The sequence below is a fragment of the Amaranthus tricolor genome, chromosome 2 (assembly GCF_026212465.1).
Source record: "Amaranthus tricolor cultivar Red isolate AtriRed21 chromosome 2, ASM2621246v1, whole genome shotgun sequence".
Classification (NCBI taxonomy): Eukaryota; Viridiplantae; Streptophyta; class Magnoliopsida; order Caryophyllales; family Amaranthaceae; genus Amaranthus; species Amaranthus tricolor.
The window spans coordinates 36,338,405-36,356,416 of record NC_080048.1 but is presented as its reverse complement, the minus strand read 5'-3'; the positions used below and the strand labels follow the sequence as shown (position 1 = coordinate 36,356,416).

The 18,012-nt window shown below is 34.1% G+C and overlaps 2 protein-coding genes across 3 annotated transcripts; one reads left to right on the top strand and one right to left on the bottom strand.

The window, feature by feature from the left end:
• The first annotated feature begins 710 nt into the window (after positions 1–710).
• Positions 711–13,534, top strand: LOC130805188 (golgin candidate 5-like). Of its 2 annotated transcripts, XM_057669854.1 has the most exons (20): positions 711–994; positions 1,174–1,377; positions 2,681–3,657; positions 3,778–3,849; positions 4,522–4,596; positions 4,909–5,023; positions 5,893–5,954; positions 6,053–6,100; positions 7,902–8,186; positions 8,293–8,352; positions 8,452–8,535; positions 8,628–8,693; positions 8,762–8,860; positions 8,979–9,197; positions 9,271–9,385; positions 9,461–9,681; positions 10,867–10,926; positions 11,006–11,119; positions 12,868–12,942; positions 13,030–13,534. In XM_057669854.1, exons 2-20 carry the CDS (start codon positions 1,233–1,235, stop codon positions 13,045–13,047), a joined length of 2,910 nt encoding a protein of 969 aa, XP_057525837.1. In that variant the 5' UTR covers positions 711–994; positions 1,174–1,232; the 3' UTR covers positions 13,048–13,534. The 2 variants fall into 2 exon arrangements, with proteins under 2 accessions (XP_057525837.1, XP_057525836.1); XM_057669853.1 differs by having other exon boundaries at positions 711–1,377.
• Positions 13,535–16,535: 3,001 nt separating this feature from the next.
• On the bottom strand, positions 16,536–17,451 carry LOC130805772 (uncharacterized). Its single transcript, XM_057670557.1, has 2 exons — positions 17,015–17,451; positions 16,536–16,938 (listed from the first exon to the last, which is right to left on the bottom strand). Exons 1-2 carry the CDS (start codon positions 17,449–17,451, stop codon positions 16,536–16,538), a joined length of 840 nt encoding a protein of 279 aa, XP_057526540.1.
• Between the last annotated feature and the right edge of the window lie 561 nt (positions 17,452–18,012).

Genomic DNA, 18,012 nt, shown 5'->3' with positions numbered 1-18,012 from the left:
TTTAATTAATTTTGATTTCACAATTTAAAGTTTTCATATTTGTATTTAAGAAAAGATACACCATTTTTTTATAATCTATTTAAACTCTCTTCAATACTATTGCAAACATTGGTGAAGATGATTTATCTTTGATATTGTGAAATTTTAAGAAAGAATATACCATTAACTCTTTGACCTAATATGTCGTACCCAACACCACTAGATCATACAAATGAAATATATATATATATATATATATATATATATAATATATATATATATATATATATATATATATGTATATTACCAGACTCAAATTTATTTGTCTCAAATAAAAAATTAAATTAGTTAATATTTTTTTGGTATGTTTGAGGAAAAATACTACAACTGATACAACATACAAGTAAATATTCCCATTTTTACAGCTATGTATAACAGTATAAGTGTGGTGGTTAGGTTAAGGTGTCAACTGTCAAAACAGTAAACGGGCGGGTCTTGGATTAGATCGTTTTTGGTCGGGGTTAATTTTTGGTCGAATTGTTTATGTTCAAGTTCAAAGACTTTTAGAATTTTTCTTACCATTAAATTTTTTCAACAAAATATAAGTAATAATTTCTTTTGTTTTCGTAGAAAAATAAATTTATATTAAAATGAACACATTATCGATTTTAGGGCTACAATTAATACATGTTGAATCAAAATTTTAAAAAATTGACTATAAACGTGGTGGATCTTGCTAAAAATATTATCGTGGAATTGAATGTTGACATCTAATTGAAAATGAGTTACAAAGATCGAGTTTTAATTTTGATCGGATTTGACCGAATTTTTCAAATCGAGTGTTTTCAAATAACGTCTTGAAATTTTCAATTAGGTTCCGAGTCAATTTTGTGGGATAAACAATTGTTTGTTTGCCTAAAGAGTGACAAACATTGGATCAATTAGAATCACGGTGGAGTTCATACCGGAGCTCTCATCTTTCGTTATTTTACTACTATCTTCTCTTCGATCTCCCGTACAATCACTGTTCATATTCATCTATTCTCTCAATTCAATAGATCTCTCTATCTATTCCAGTTTTGCTAAATCACTGCTTCATTGATCGATTTGCTTTTTGTTTTGCATTATGCTAATTGAATTGTGACTCTCAATTGTTACTTGATATTTTATTTATCGTTTTTGATGTGATTTTAGGGTGTCGTGATGTATTTAATCTGAAATTATTGCGGTTTTGATCGAATCTAAGATCAAAAATGGACTGGTGGGGCGGAAAGGTGTCTTTGGGAAACTTGGATTTCTCAGGGGCAGTAAATAAACTTCAAGAAAGTGTGAAGAATATTGAGAAGAATTTTGACAGTGCTCTTGGTTTAGAGGATAAGCCTCAGTCCAGCGATGAAGGTTCTTTTCTCCCTTTTTGCACTTTTTTTGGTTTTTTAATGTGTGCTTGAATTACTGATTAGGATGTATCGTGTTGCTAGTTGTTAAATTCTAGAAGAATTCTTTGTTACTTGTATGTTGGGTGTGAAATTTGTTGGTAAGGTTTGAATTGGATCAGAAAACTTCTAGATTTACAGGAATAGTTTGATCAGACCTGTCGAATTGTCTTACAAATTCGTTAGCTAGTAAGTTCGATTTGCTTTGCAAGAGATTGAGTGTCTGGAGAACGTTTCTATTTGTTCCTGTATCTGCACAATGAAAAGTGTTATTTTTCCACATAGTAGTGAGATCACTACACATAAAGTGTGAACTTTTGTATGTTAGATGTTAAAATTGCTGGAATATGTTGTATAATTTGTGGAGTTCAGAGCTTCGGTCTGAACCGAATGGAGCAAGCAATTCAGTTTTACTGAATGTTTTTATTCTCATGAAAACATGTGGTATGGTGGTCCTTTTGATTTCCTTTAGGGGCAGTTTACCGTTCAATCCGACCTGCATTCGTATCCTTAATGGTGGAAAGATAAGATTGGGGCGATAAACTATTTAAGACAAGAATAATAACACAACATTGAGTTTCTTGATCTTTTGATCTAAAAAACTTTTGCTCTAATTTTCAACGGGGACAAAGGATAATTTAGGGCATGAGTGATGGAGTTGTAAAGGTTGTAGGTTTGATCCCATTTTGTTTTTAGAATCTCAATTCTAATATACGATTCTACGATCCAAAAATAGGCGACTGATCCAGATCTTAGGTAGAATCTTAATGTTGGTAGGATTGTGCGATTCTACTTAACTCAAGAATTTAAGTGGTTGGATCATAACACACTTCTACGTTTCTACGATCCAACAATCTGATCCTATCAAGGTAGTTTCAATCGTAAAATATTTTCTATAATCAAATTTCACTTATGTATAAATATATATAGTTAGTATAATTATATCAATACCACTATACAATTCAAGTTTTTCAATACCACTATACAATTCAAGTTTTTCTTGATTCACAATTTAAAATGATCATGAAAAGTTTTCTTTTTCAAAATTTAATAGATGAAGTCAAACAAATTTTTATTTTCACCTTAAAACTTTAAAGATGAACAAATATAATTGATAATCAATAATCCCAGTACAAGATTCATAACTGTATAGAATCTGTGTTACTCAATGTTCATATTTGATAATTAGTAGTAGATAAGATGTCTGTAATAGAAACTACAATGGGGTGCTCCCAGCTGATGCTTCTTTTGCATATTGTTTGTATCAGCTTCTGGACCACAAACCTCTTCGAATAGTAGAAATGCACTATTTGACCCTGTTATGGCTTTGATGGGGCGTAGAGATGAGGAAATTGTGGATGAGTCTGAGGACAGAGAAAGTCCTGAAGATAAGACAATAAAGTCAGGGAGTAAAGAGGATTCACAAGAAATTCCAGAAAGAACACATGATCTCTCTGTTGTTGAAGCGAAGAAAGATGATGCTGTTGATACTGAGCTTAAGTCTTCCACAGAGCATGTGTTTCCGTCTGAAGTAGTGTTGCCCCCTGAAGTAGTAGAGGGGGAGGTGAAAGAGCAAAAAAATCATGTTGCTCCTGAAATCGTCGACGAGATGATTTTGTCAGATGATTCTAGTAAAGTTACGTCTGATACACAGGAACCTGTTACCTCATCTGAATCCAAAATTCAGGATGTTGTTGGAACAACTGAGTCTGATAAGGAGCTTGATACGGAGGGAAAAGTCGATGGGGTAACCTCTGAATGTTCAGACTCAACTCAAAACAAAATACAAAGTTATGAAGTTACTCCAGACCAAATTGATAATGATATTAGTAGGGAAGCAAGTGATGAGGTGGAGGCACTAGAAAGTATACAAGAGCTGGCTGTAGACAGAGAAACCAATCCTGAACACGTGGAAGATTCAAGTGATAGCCACGCTGGAATCCTGATTGAACAATCAGAGTCCATTGGTGTTAAGGCTGTAGCTGAATCCGGAAGTCCGGCTAAATCAGTCAATAAACTACCTGATGAAATTCCTAGCAATTCGATTCAAGAAATTGTTTCCGAGGAAAGTAATTTAAATGCTTCAAGTGAAGAGTCAAAGTCATCTAAGGAAGATGAAGGTGATGCTAAGGATGACAACCATAGTCGCTTGACCCATGTGTCTGACTGTGTTGAACTAGAGAAATTGAAGGGGGAGATGAAAATGATGGAGGCTGCATTGCAGGGAGCTGCTCGACAAGCTCAAGTACGTCTTATTTCACCTATCTTGTATGTTTACATTTTTAATTAAATTACCTTTTTATGTAATCTCTATGGCACTTATGATTTACCTCATTTTTTATTTGTATTATTGTTTTATTTCCAGGCTAAAGCAGATGAGATTGCGAAGTTAATGAGTGAAAATGAGCAGTTGAAAGCTGTTATAGAAGAGCTGAGGGTAAGCATTTTATGTATTTTATTGTTCCTGTTTTTGTTAATGTGGTCCAACCAGTTTTCTCTGGTGTTAGAGATAGAACACTCGATATCAAGCTCTGTAGAACGGAAGCAGATGGGGTCTGTTGAGTTTTCTCTCAAGCCTAGGGCCTTTCTCCTTAAAAACTATGAGTTGTTTTTGTAAGTGTGATTAGAAGTGCTATTATTATTGAAAGAAAAGGTACAGAACGGAAACTTTTTCTTCAATCAGGGCAGAATGATTTGCTGTCTGAGAGAATTTCAAATTTTTTGTACATATCTATCATATCATTCATCCGCTTCTTAGGAATTAGCTTTCTTTTTCTTTGGCTTTTCTTCTGAGGAAAAGTTCATGTGGACAGGGAATTGGGAAAGTTCTACTCTGTTTGGTTAATGAGTTGTCATCTTTTTACATTATAATGTATAGTTTTTGTGTTAAAATTGTCTTTTCCACGAAATCGTTTTGTCATTAACTTATAAATCATTGTCTTAGGGTGCTGAACTAGTGAACACTAGCTAGGTAATTTCATGTTGTTTTGGAATATGAAGGTCCATTATTCAATAGACGGAGCTTCTTGGCTTGGCTTCCTTTTGAGAAAGATCTATTATTGCTGATATTTGACAATCTATCTAAATTCAAGCTTTGATACTATTACAGAGGAAATCCAATGACGCAGAAATTGAGTCTTTGCGTGAGGAATACCATCAAAGGGTTGCAATGCTTGAACGGAAGGTACATTTTTTTATTATGAACATAGTTTGGGGGAGGGGTGTATTAGGATTTTTAATTTGAATTTCTATGAACTCTCCTTTCAGTTGAATTGTATTGGAGCATTCCTTTTGAAGTATTAATTGAGGATAGGTTGTGAAGGGGGAGATGGGCAATTAGTGGGGGCTATCTACTGTTTGCCTTATAAATATTTATCTACTCAAAGGCGTGCTGTTGTTTTGTGATATTGGACCAGTAGCAGTTTAGCCTTGTAAAACAATAATGTGCTGTTGTCAATTATTTGCTCATATGTTTGCTGCTTGTGCATTGTTTCAGGTTTATGCTCTTACGAGGGAAAGGGATACATTACGGCGGGAGCAGAACAAAAGAAGTGATGCTGCTGCTCTTCTGAAGGAAAAAGATGAAATTATCACTCAAGTTATGGCTGAGGGTGAGAGCTGAACTTTGAAGAGGAAGTCTTTGCTTCATTCCTCTATGAACTGTATACAATTTTGACTTGTGACTCTGCTGTTTTGTCCATAGCTTTGTTACACACACATACGGAACATTTGATAGCTGCATTGATAGGGACCCTCCTTTTAGTTTATAATTTCTTTGTTACTGAAATAGAAGACAGAAAACCAGGTCCCTCAATATAGCTTTTATATTTTGTTTTTTTAGCCAGAATCCTAGTGATTTATTTTAATAATTATTTATAAAACTTAAACAGAAGACTACTTCGAGCTTGTGATGAGTAGATGGGCACTTAGTTACAATGGCTGGTTATTGAAGCTCAACCTAATGCGCAACTTGACATTTGACCTTATGGCTGTTTTTCCGCTGATTTAACATTCTGATGCTAGCAACGCTGTTGGCTACATCCCGTATATCTAATAGTATGAAGTAGGAGGCAATATTTATTTTTGAAGTGTGTTGTATAGCAACAGTTGATCTCATTATTAAGCTGCCCAAAGGCCAATATTATTGGATTGTTGGAACTTGGAAATGCAGTGAAATGTGCCCCTACGGGCTACGGCTCTCCATCACAGAACGTTTATATTAACTTTTCACAAACATTAAGGAATGAAGTTGAAGAATCAAAGCTAACAAATAGTCTCATTGTGATGAAAACTGAGATTATCAATTTGGTAATTGCATATAGTTAACTAGACAATGAAATGGGATCGATCAAGTGTTGATAATGATATCCTTGTCTTGATAAACAACTATATATGATTATCAATTTTGTAGGTAGAAGTGTTTCTTTTCTCTTTGGAAATTGTTTCCTTTGATTTGGTTTCCCTTTCCTTTTTTTGACAGGAGAGGAACTCTCAAAGAAGCAAGCTGCACAAGAAGCTCAAATTAGAAAATTGCGGGCACAGGTTTTTTATTGGTGTTCTGTTTATTTCTCTTTTTGTAGTAAGATAACCCACTTTTGCAGGTTCTAATTTACTTTTTGAATGTTTTCCTTGCAAGCTAGATTAGAGAATTAGATGAAGAGAAGAAGGCTTTGGTTACCAAGCTACAGGTAGTTGACCTCTGGGTTATCATCAAAATTGATTTTGAACTCATTAGACTGCTATTCTTTCGAAATCTGCTTGACACTGTACAATGTTTTGCTTTCAAAGTGTTCTTTTAACAATAAAGCAACAATGTATATTTTGTACATAACAGGTTGTTTGGTATACATGGGAAGTCAATGCCTAGAAGAAGTTCTAATTCATAATTTATTAGAAAAATGTGTTTGGTTGACATGCAGAAATTCAAATTTCATGGGAATTTAGTCACCATGTATTGTAACAATTTTTTTGAGATGAATTAGGGGTTTCCAACAAAAATGGATGCAAGGATTTGCAATCACAGGGGTGATAGGGGGAGCTACTTCCTACATGATGTGGGTATTTGCATTATCCATGTATCTGCAATACCCAGGTTTTTAGTAATTAGCGTCAACCAAACAAGGGTCAATTGGAAACAACCTCTTTATTATCACTAACAAGTTTATTACAAGTGTAAGCGTACATCCAACCCCTCAAACCCCACTCTAGGTTGGAGCCATTTAATGGCATTGGGACTATGAAATGTTATTAACTTCCTATCAAACAACACTTGTTTTGTAATTCATGGGAATTGCAAATACCTCCACAAATACACGCATACCAAACGAGCTTTAGGACTTTTTGTGGAGAGCAGATGTGACTCTTTGGTTTGTGACACACCTACCATAATTTGTTTCACACTGCCTTTAATATAATCTAATCGTTTTCTGCTTCATATTTTTTAGTGACATAGTGTCATGGTGGAAACGAATAAGATGTGTTTTCAGTGACAATTTTTCCTTTAAAATAAAATGTTCTCTTTGCAAATCTGTTTTTATTTATCTATGTAATTACTTTGCTATTTTTATCCTTCCTCCATGTTTTTATGTACTTGCAGCGTGTTTTTTTGGGTTGGGAGAGGGGCTAAAAATATGCGAGGGGTTAGATAAGAAACAAGAACCATAAAGAAACAAATTGTGAATCTTCTTTGTTCTTCATCAGATTTTTTGTCTTTAATTTATTCCCACTAGAATGGATATTCACTCTTTTGCTGCTCCGATCTGCCTCATCAATTGTAGTTCTAGACTATCAAATGTATAGGAAGGAACGGCAGGTCAGTGGTGCACTGCAAAAGGGTAAGGAGTAGAAAAGAAGCGACAGAGGGACAGTGCTAAAGTGGAATTTGAGGAGAGGAGGCTTTGAATAGGGGGAGAAAGGAAGAAATGAGATCTGTTTTCAGGTAATTGGGTTTAGAGAGGGCAGGTGTTGGCTGCAAGTTATGTGCTTAGGTGAGAAGAGGCTCGGTAGCTGGAAGGGGGGTTTTGTGGGCAGCCGAAATTGGAGGAGGGTGAAGTTAATTGGAAAACTAGCAAACAAAATCTCTTGGGTCTATTGATCTTTCTGCTTATAGCTCAAATATATAGAAAGTGTGTTTCCTTTTGACCTTGTGCTAACGGCAACAAATTGCTCTGCTACAGTTTTGAGCTTTGGTTGAATTATTTCCCTATTTGCTTGATCTGAATTTGTGTTTCTTCTATCTGTTACACTTGTGTTTGAAAGCTTTCTGATTTCAACCTATGCATGTAATTCACGTTGAGTAAGCTTTTTCTGCTTGTGGCCAATTGTTCAAGACAACAAACATTTTTGGTGGGAAAAATTAAATCACGTGAAATACTTTTTTGTACAAATACAAATATTTGAAGTTTTCAGTTTCCTTATAAAAAATGAATTTGCACTTTTATCTTTATCTATTATATATCCTACTTAGCATGTCTTTCTGGATGTGTGTAGCTTGAAGAGAATAAAGTGGAAAGTATAAAGAAAGACAAGGCTGCAACTGAAAAGTTGCTACAAGAAACAATTGAAAAGCACCAAGCAGAGCTTGCTGGTCAAAAGGAATATTATACTAATGCTTTGAATGCAGCAAAGGAAGCCGAAGCATTAGCAGAGGCACGGGCCAATAATGAAGCCCGTACAGAGGTTGAGGGGCGTCTTCGGGAGGCTGAGGAACGTGAAACAATGCTCGTTCAAACACTTGAAGAATTAAGACAGACGTTAAGCAGCCAAGAGCAACAGGTTATTTTCTTAACATATTTGTAAGCTGACATCCTTTTTAAGAAACATTTGAAGATAATGTGCTATATTTGAAGTGTTACTGGCCTTCGATTGTCATACCTCATAGGCTATCATGAAGGAGGACATGTTACGCAGAGACATTGAGGATCTTCAGAAACGATATCAAGTGTGTTGTGCTCTATTCTTCGTTTTCAATTTCCATAAACTCATGTAATGTGGCTGCTTGCCTGCTGCCAAAAAGTTTTCTAACTATGTTGGTTTCTAGGCAAGTGAACGTCGATGTGAGGAACTTGTTTCACAGTTACCTGAATCCACTAGGCCTCTTTTGCGACAAATTGAAGCTATGCAGGTTTTCCTCTCAAATAGAATACCTAACCAGAATTTAAAATTTTTAGGTTTCTTTTAAAAAGTTTGAATTTTGTGCTTTGGGTCTGGTTGCAGGAAACATCTGCCAGAAAGGCTGAAGCTTGGGCAGCTGTCGAGAGAACACTTCAATCTCGGCTTCAGGTTCCTATTCTTCCTGTACATTTGTACTTGACATATGTTTATGTTTTCTCATGAGGATTGTTATACAGGAAGCAGAAGCCAAAGCTGCCTCTGCTGAGGAAAGAGAGCGATCTATAAATGAGCGATTATCTCAAACTCTATCTCGGATTAATGTTCTTGAAGCTCAGGTAGAGTTCCTATATTTTTTTGCTATAGACAGTGTTGATGATACAATATATTGAACCAAAGCTGTATGCTTATCTTAAAATGATTAAAATGCTGGCTCATGCTGGTTGCAATTTGTAGATTTCATGTCTCAGAACAGAGCAGACACAGTTAAATAGATCTCTTGAGAAGGAAAGACAAAGAGCAGCTGAAAATCGGCAGGAGTATCTTGCAGCAAAGGAAATCGCTGATACTCATGAAGGTCGTGTAAATCAACTTGAAGAAGAGATCAAGCAACTTAAGAGAAAGCATAAAAATGACTTGCAAGAATCACTGACCCACAGGGAACTTCTACAACAGGTTGGCGTTGTTTATGATTTATCATATATTCTATTTGTATTAAGTTGTGCTTATATGTTTATGGATTATTTAGGAGTTAGATCAGGAAAAAGCAGCAAAACTAGAATTGCAAAAGGCTGCCCATATACAGTCTTCTTCTTTGTCAGATCAAAGCCTAAGTACGAAGAATAAATCCACACTTGAAAACGGTATGCCACAGAGTTGCCCATTAAAATTTTGCTTTTATTCCTTTTGCTTCTCTTACACACATATTACTGTTGCAGGACAGTTAACTCGTAAACTGTCAAGTGCTAGCAGTGTTGGGAATATGGAAGAAAGCTTTTTCTTGCAGGCTTCCCTAGAGTCTTCTTCCTCTTTGTTGGAGCGTAGAAATTCTGGAGAGGCTACCATGAGTCCTTATTACCTGAAGAGCATGAACCCAAGTGCTTTTGAAGCCGCACTTCGGCAAAAGGAGGGAGAACTTGCATCATATATGTCTCGCCTGGTATGAATTTTATATCATGGCTATTCACAAGACTCGTGAACCAACCTGTTATTGTTTTTATATTCTTTGTTAGATATATTTTTTCCCTCTTGGTTTCATGGGTTGCATCAATGATCAATATAAATTTCAATGTTCAAAGGCGCAATTAAAAAATTGCAACAAGCTTACAACTAGGTATGGTTGGCGGGTAAAATTCCATGGGTTTATCCGCCCTAGTTGGGACGGGTATGGGTATGAATGTGGTGGGTAGTAGATGGATATGGGTATGAAAAGTCATACCAGTCATGGGTAGTGGATATGGGTATGAGCCTATGAGGTCATAACGGCCTCATATCCACAATATGCTACTTTATAATAATTTTTCATATTTTTATTGGGAATTATAGACAAAATTTGAGGATAGTATATTTTTCTAAAATTTCCATGTTAAAAGTACTTTATTTTTTTAGCTATAGAAAAAAATCTAATCTGAAATATGAATTTTAAATATTAGTTTACTAATAAAGGCATGAAGAATTGTTGACCAAAAAGTTTTGATTACATCATATTACAAATGCATGATTTACATAATATGTAATATACAATTATTTTGTAAGGAATGATGATTCCGTATGGCGCATATAACGCTGGAATGAAATGAATATTAGGTTGGTTTTAGGTGGGTATAACCCTAGTAAATATACCCAGTTGGGCAAAGTGGGTAGGGATGGTTTGAATATATATCCAGGTGGGTTGGCGTGAGTATGAAAATTTTACCCACAATGGGCGGTGGGTAGGCAATAACCATTCTCCTATTCAGAGTCATGCACAACTGCTGTAACTTGTATACTACAGTTCCACTGATAGACTTGTACCCTATAGCAATTTTTATTTTCATCTTCATGACTTGGGGGTTCGATTCAAAAAATTTCAACAATATAAGGATAAAAAGGAATCAATTGGAACCAACTCATTTACGAATTACGAATCTTGAATAGATCTCTAACTACTTGTGGCAAGGTTTTATGCTACAAACGTGATTATTCTATTTTAAAAAGATAATTTAAAGTCGCCTGTTTCACTATCAAATGATGATAATTGAAATTGATAGGTGGAAATCAAGATAGTGATAATTTAATAGCTGGGTCAATCCTCTTTTCCAAAATCTGTGTACTAATAGTCTCCAATTCTCTTGCTATGTTTTAGGCTTCATTGGAATCTATACGGGACTCACTTGCCGAAGAGTTGGTAAAAATGACTGAGCAGGTTTGTTCTTTTTCAATCACCATACCTTTATGAGATCTTGCAATACTCTTCTGTTTTTTCAAAATAATCTGCTTTTCAGTGTGAGAAGCTGCGAAGTGAGGCTTCTATGCTGCCTGGCATTCGGGCTGAGCTAGAAGCTCTAAGAAGGAGACATACAGCTGCTCTGGAGCTGATGGGTGAACGTGATGAAGAGGTATGTTGATTCGTGCTACTTTAATTGTTGTGGCCTGCTGATTTCTCATACTTTATTCATTCAATTCTTATGTTATTTAATTTAGAAGTTACGTTTGTGCCATCTGACACTATGCCCCGGATTGGAATAATCGGAATGTTTAGAAATTAGGTAAGTGACGTCACCTATAGTCGTCATCGTCGTCAGTGACGGTCAAAACCTTTTCCTCCAAGCATTAGTAGGGAAGTAAGGATTATATCCACCGGGAAAATATAAGAGAATTTTATCTTAATTAAATTAAATAACAATAAAAGGGTTTTATTTATAGGTAAGAAAGATTACTTGATAGCTGACGTGATGTTTCTTTCTTACCTATAAATAATCTTTCTTACCTATAACTAAGGTTTTATTTAAAAAATTGATGAATACCTTAGTTAAGGATTTTTCCGGTTTCATTGATTTATTGTTTTCTCATCGTGATGTTTCTTTATATATTCGTTTAGTAACTTAACGTGTAATTAAGACAATTATAATCCGTATTACTTTTTAGATATTAGTTAAGAGTCGCGATCGTGCTCTAATAATTCTTACACTAAAACACCTAAACAATTGTATTAAAATTTATCTTAGTGCCGCATTAAGTGGATTAATTCTATGAAACACTTGATTACCTTAACTTAGAGAAGAAAACTTATATCATAGTTAGGGAGAAAAAAAATATTAAAAACTAAAGTACTATGATTAAGGATTATTTACAAGTTATGGCCAAATGGCCTTATTTATACTAAAGCTCTTCTAACTAATTAAGATAGATAATCCTACGAGTAGTAGGGGATCGGTATATAATAATGCATGATATAATGCACGGATTACTGACGTGGCAGAAGCACTTGGTTATGTAGAAAATTCTAGATTAATAGCCACTTAAGTAACCCACATAGTAAGGCTATAAATAGATAGGCAAGTGAAGTGAAGGAGTGGTGAAGTAAAGCCATATTCAAATAGGCTTATTTCACACAAGAAAGTAAGTTTATGTGCACCAGTTATGAGTCACGTGAGTGCTCAAAATACAAAAAATATATAAGTGAAGATTATAGGTGAGGAATAAGTGTCCCACAAAAATATTGTTGTACAATGTACTTTGTAATTAATCATTTATTATTTTGGGTTCATTATCAATTCCTAGTGCGTCCAAATTTCTGTCAATGTGCGACCTCGTGTGAATTGGTGTGTGTCCGCGCATATTACAGATGAAGATATATTTGCACTCACGGGGTATGTAGGCCTGGTACGATGCACACCCTTGCTGTGCTTAGTGCGTAGTGCAAGCCTGTGCGCCGTAGGCTGGGCATAGTTCTTTTTTTTCCTTTCTTTTTTAGCCCATTATTCTTTTCTTGAAGTATTTGCAGTTTTCTTCGAGCTTCACCTGTCTGCTTTGTAACCTTGTGATGTTTTCTGAATACTTGATGCATAAGAATCCTAGGAACCAATAAATATAACTCCTATATTTTAACACACTTTCTTCCTAATGCACATTTTCTAATAAATATATATATATATATATATATATATATATATATATATATATATATATATATATATATATATATAATAAGTACATCAAAATGATTAGATAAGTAAAGTAAAAGTGCCTCCTTTGATGAATATATAATACGCATTTTCTAATACACTTTCTTCCTTATCACTCTGGTGGTATTAATTCTCCTCCAATGTCTTTTTCTCCATTTGAGATGACTTTTGCTTTTCAGTTGGAAGAACTCCGTGCTGATATTGTAGATTTGAAAGAAATGTACCGGGAGCAAGTTAATTTGCTTGTTAATAAGGTATGGTCATCTTCACAGACTAAAGGTATTTCTATCACAGCTCATATGTATATTTATGTTTTAATTTTGTCTACATCTCTTACACAGATTCAAACGCTAAGTTGACAGATGGGTGCTGCTTGATCACACCTGCGATTTTACACATCCAGTTTCCCATCTATGTAAGTGTTGTACCACCTACTGTCTGCATTCAGTTTTTCACCCTGTAGTGTGCATTCTGTATTCCATCCATGCAAGTGTAGCACCAGTTTTACTACTCGCCAAATTGCTGCCAATCCAATCATTTCAATATTGCTGGGTCTCAAGTAAGAAACTGCATTATCTCTTGATTAGAATTGTATTGAATGACGTATACAAACTTTTACCTTTATCGGGAGGTCAGTACTGTAGTAACTTGTAGCAGTTTTTCAACTTACTTGGGAAGATGGTTTTTGGAGAGAATGGGGCATGGCGATGTATAGCAAGATACCATGAGGGTTGCCCTTTATTTAATTGTATCTAATTATGCAAATTTTTTTTGCCCATCATTCGTTTGATTGAGCATGTAAAGACTTCCCAATGTTTCTTGTGCAATAATTCTTGTTTGAACATCTGCCTCGTCTTCATTTCGCTTGCAGAAAGGTGAGTTTGTATTCGCGTTTAAATTTTCCAATTTGTATTATATTTGTTACTGAACTTACCAGAAATTAATCACGGTATTGAAGATAATGAACAATTTTTACTGGTAGTCGACTTAAAACATAGAAGTATAATTGTTTGTGCTTCAATTTTTTTTTGCATTTGTAAGTTGGGCGTTAAAAGTCTGATCTTTATGAACGGGCTTATATGAGTTGAATTGATTTTTCACCTTGGGATGTTTAGTGGTCTTTTTTGCTCTGTTTTGGAGTTGTTAGCTACGAGTTACGACAGACTATTAGTGGCAATTTGGAGTAAGCTTTGGGGGTGACTTGTATGTTTTGATTATGGGGTTTCCGGAGTTCATGTCCTGTTGCTGGGCAGCTAGTGAAAATGATTCAAAAACTTAGGTTTTGATCCGTTGGAGTCTGTTGAAGTAGAGATTACTCCATACAGACTTCCTGTATCGCCGAAATGGAGACAAAAATAAATACTGCAGCCTGTCGGGTGGTGGGATTAATGTGTGGATGAGATGAAAGGGTAAGTTAGATGTCTAGATGAGAATTATAGATCGATAGTTATGACCAAAATTAGCAAACATCGAGGAGTAGGAATTTTATAGATTCTTTTTTCTCAAAAATAAAGATGAATATTGTGTATATAGGAAAATGATAGATATATATATATATATATATATATATATATATATATATATATATATATATATATATATATATATATATATATATATATATATATATATATAGCCCCAAGGGCTGTATATAAGAAAGAATCTTGTATTTAATTTATGTAAATTAATGTTATTTTTGCTTTGGAAACATAAACTTTTAATTGTTGAATTAGTTGATGGGGCATGTGATATGCATAGGGGTGTAAATTCGATTTTTGGTTTGGTTTTCATGCAAAACCAAATCAATTCAAACTAAATTCGGTTTTTACATTTCAAGTCAAAATCCAAATCGAAAAAATTCAACACCGAACCGAACTAAACCGAAATTACTTCGGTGTTTTGGACCGATTACACCGAAAATTACGAAAATTCAATTAAAAACTAAAATACATGTGAATTCCACAATCTACAAAATCTAATAAGTTTCACCCCTAGATATGCACGTGCGCTCTTAAGAAATCCTATTTAATTCGCATTTATAAGTCCAATTGATCGAATTAATTGCAATTGTATTTTGTTTATTTGTAATTTGTAAATGTTTCGTTATGCGTTTAGTTAAATCCAAAGTGATTTGTAAAGTCCCTATTTTGTAGGTAAAGCAAGTACATTTTTTTCGAATTGATGTAAAACATGTATATTAATTATGCTGAATATTCATGCGCTTGTTCATTTGTACATTATTGTTAATCTAAATGAACATATACATGAAGTGTGCTTATTATTCATTGACATGCATGTTTTTGGATTGTTCATTCGTGCAAAGGAAAAACGAAATGCAGAAACGGAAACTAGCAACAAGCGAACTACAACATCAACTCGCAATTCACTAATATACCCAATTAAACCATACTAAATACTCCCTTCAATTCACATTAATCGTGTTATATACTTTTTAATACTATTCATTAATCTTTTTTAATTTATATTTTATTCTTAATGTAGATGTCAAAATATAGTCAAATGAGATCTTGTTTGATTCATCTCAATGTAAATTTTATTAATTTAAATTTTTATAATTTTTAATTATGTACAATTAAAGATAAGGATTGAATTAGTGCACTGATTCAAGTTACCTTAAATATCTCATTTTTATTTTAGGTATGTTAACTTTACCAATTTACCTTTATAAAGCTCAACTTTTTCATACCTTTACCCTTACTAATCTCACTTTACCCCTATAAAATTTAAAAACAATATATTCTTTCTCTTAATCATGTGGTCTCATTTGATCGCTTAAATAATGGTGAAAAGTTAAATGGACACTTTGGGTGCATTAGAGTATTTGCTTGTTAGTACTACCTCCATTCTATTATACTTACTACTGATAGTAATTTTTTCCACATAATATATCAAAATTAGGTACAAGTATTTTAAAATGGAGAAAATATATAAAAAGGGATTTGAGTAAGAAAGCAAATCTTTCAATATCTATAGTCAATATAATACTATACCTACCCTCAACTATAGCAACTGTTTGAGACACATGATCTATTATTGAAATAGGATTATACCCGTGCTATGCACAGATTTTATTAAAAAAATTTATTTTAATACTTATTATATATATATATATATATATATATATATATATATATATATATATATATATATATATATTGATGGTATAGTAATATTATTGTGTTCTGGTTAAAAGTTAGAGGTGTCAAATTGGTAGTTTATTATTTACTAAATGTTAGCAGTATGATATAGTGAAATCCAAACATTTTCATTTCTTGAATTACATACCAAGTTGATCATGTTTACATTCCCTGCGAAATTAAATTACAATCGATGTAAGAATCAAAACATACTAGTGTCGATTAACAATATTGAGACATGTATTTTGTAGTAGAAGACATACCTCAAATATGGGAAAATACTTCTTTGTAAACGACATTTTCGATTTTATTTGTTGGGTTCTTGTCTTTGTCACATATTAAAATCTTTAAACCACTTTTGCTTGTTACCCTTGAGACAACTACATATAATTGACCATGGCTAAATACAGGTTTTGGGAGATATATTCTTACATGTGACAAAGATTGACCCTAACTTTTATTTATTGTCATAGCAAAACATGGTATAATTGGGAATTGTCATCGTTGTAATTGAATCGGGAGTTTTGATGAATCAAACGGGGTTAGAGTGATGCGTGGAATTAACACTTTACTTCCTTTGTTGCAACCGGTTAGTATTGTAGCCTTGATTACATGATCTCGTAAATGGTTGACGACTAACCTTGTACCATTGCAGAATCCCGCAAAAGGCTCAATGTTTCTAAGCAACATTACACGAGTGCCTTTTTCCAAGTAAGTTGGTGATTAGGTAGTCCAAAACATTTGATAGTGTTGAGGAACTCCACTGAAAATGTGCCATTGTTTATGGTGGCATACCCATCTGATTTGCTAATTGCATATGAGCTTAAAAATACCTTTGCATCTCCGGGGAGCATTGATAACACAACATCGTTCACTTGTGTCACAATCTCATTTGTAGGTGCCAAAACTGTCCTGTCTTCGAAAAAGTTTTCAAGAGACATATTTTGAAGTAAATTCGGATAAGTATTGTCCACTATTGATGCGATTGGATCAATGTAGTCCTTAATTAAGATGTTATCTTGAATTTTAATTGTGACTTCTCCGTCGTTTGGACCTCCTATTTGTCCATCCCCAATTGTGAGTGAATCCAGTCTGCGAATTCATGCTTTTGTAAATCATTGTGCAGCCATTTTCACGCCTCATGTTTTTGTTAAGTAGAATACTTTACATGAATGCCATATACTTGAAGAGTTTATGGTTGCGTAAACAATATCTTGTCGTGTTCCCTTTGGAATAACGGTAAATTTGTCTAAAATCACCGCCAAACACAACCACCTTTCTTGCAAATGGTAAAGTTGAAGGGAGTCCATCATCTCCTCCACGGAGTGCGTCTCTCATACTCCTGTCAACGGCCTCAAAACAAAATTTTCTCATTATTGGTGCTTCATCCCATATTATAAGCTTGGTTTTATGCATAAGAGCTGATAATTCGCTATTTGGTTGAATACCTTTACATATGGAATCTCGATTTATATCAATAGGTATGCCAAAGCGAGAATGAGTTGTTCTTCCTTTGGGTAGAAGAAGTGATGCAATTCCACTGGATACAACTGGTAGTACAATTTCGCCTTGTGACACAATTGCGGCGCATAAAGTTTTCCACATGAATATTTTACCAATTCCACCATGACCATATATAAAAAATACACCCCGGAATCTTGTGTAGTTGCCAAAATGATTTCATTGTAGATTGCACGTTGCTCTGTTGTTAATCTTTGTAGTAGCTTTTGATGTTCAAGATAGATCTCCTTTTTGTCATATCGCATTTCTTCTGCTATTAATTTATTTATGTTGTCCCTAATGTGGAAAGATTCTGGGCATATTTCTTCAGTGATGCTTCAAAGTGAAAATCCATTGTTGCAAAATATTTTTTCAATTTCAATCAATGCATATATTTTTAACTAAGCATCTGTTAGCTTCAAGTCTGCAATGAGATGTGGATTTCAGATGATTTTTAATATGTTGTTTTTTATGTGTATATTTTATTGAATATGTATGAAGCTATATAGGTACCTGGAATTTTGAGTATTTTCCGTTGCTTGTGTAATATATCTTCTGAGTTAAGATACCAAGTGTTGCTTCAAACAAATTCTGATCATGAAATAGTATTGGACACTAGCATAATAGCGAATAATCTTCTTAAATAATGACCTGATGCCCAAAAGC

Coding starts and splice junctions, on each gene's coding strand:
- LOC130805772 (XM_057670557.1), bottom strand. CDS start 17,451: ATGTGGAAAACTTTATGCGCCGCAATTGTGTCACAAGGCGAAATTGTA. Junction 16,939..17,014: donor TTCAAGTATATGGCATTCAT/GTAAAGTATTCT, acceptor ATGAATTCGCAG/ACTGGATTCACTCACAATTG.
- LOC130805188 (XM_057669854.1), top strand. CDS start 1,233: ATGGACTGGTGGGGCGGAAAGGTGTCTTTGGGAAACTTGGATTTCTCA. Junction 5,955..6,052: donor TTAGAAAATTGCGGGCACAG/GTTTTTTATTGG, acceptor CTTGCAAGCTAG/ATTAGAGAATTAGATGAAGA. Junction 6,101..7,901: donor CTTTGGTTACCAAGCTACAG/GTAGTTGACCTC, acceptor GGATGTGTGTAG/CTTGAAGAGAATAAAGTGGA.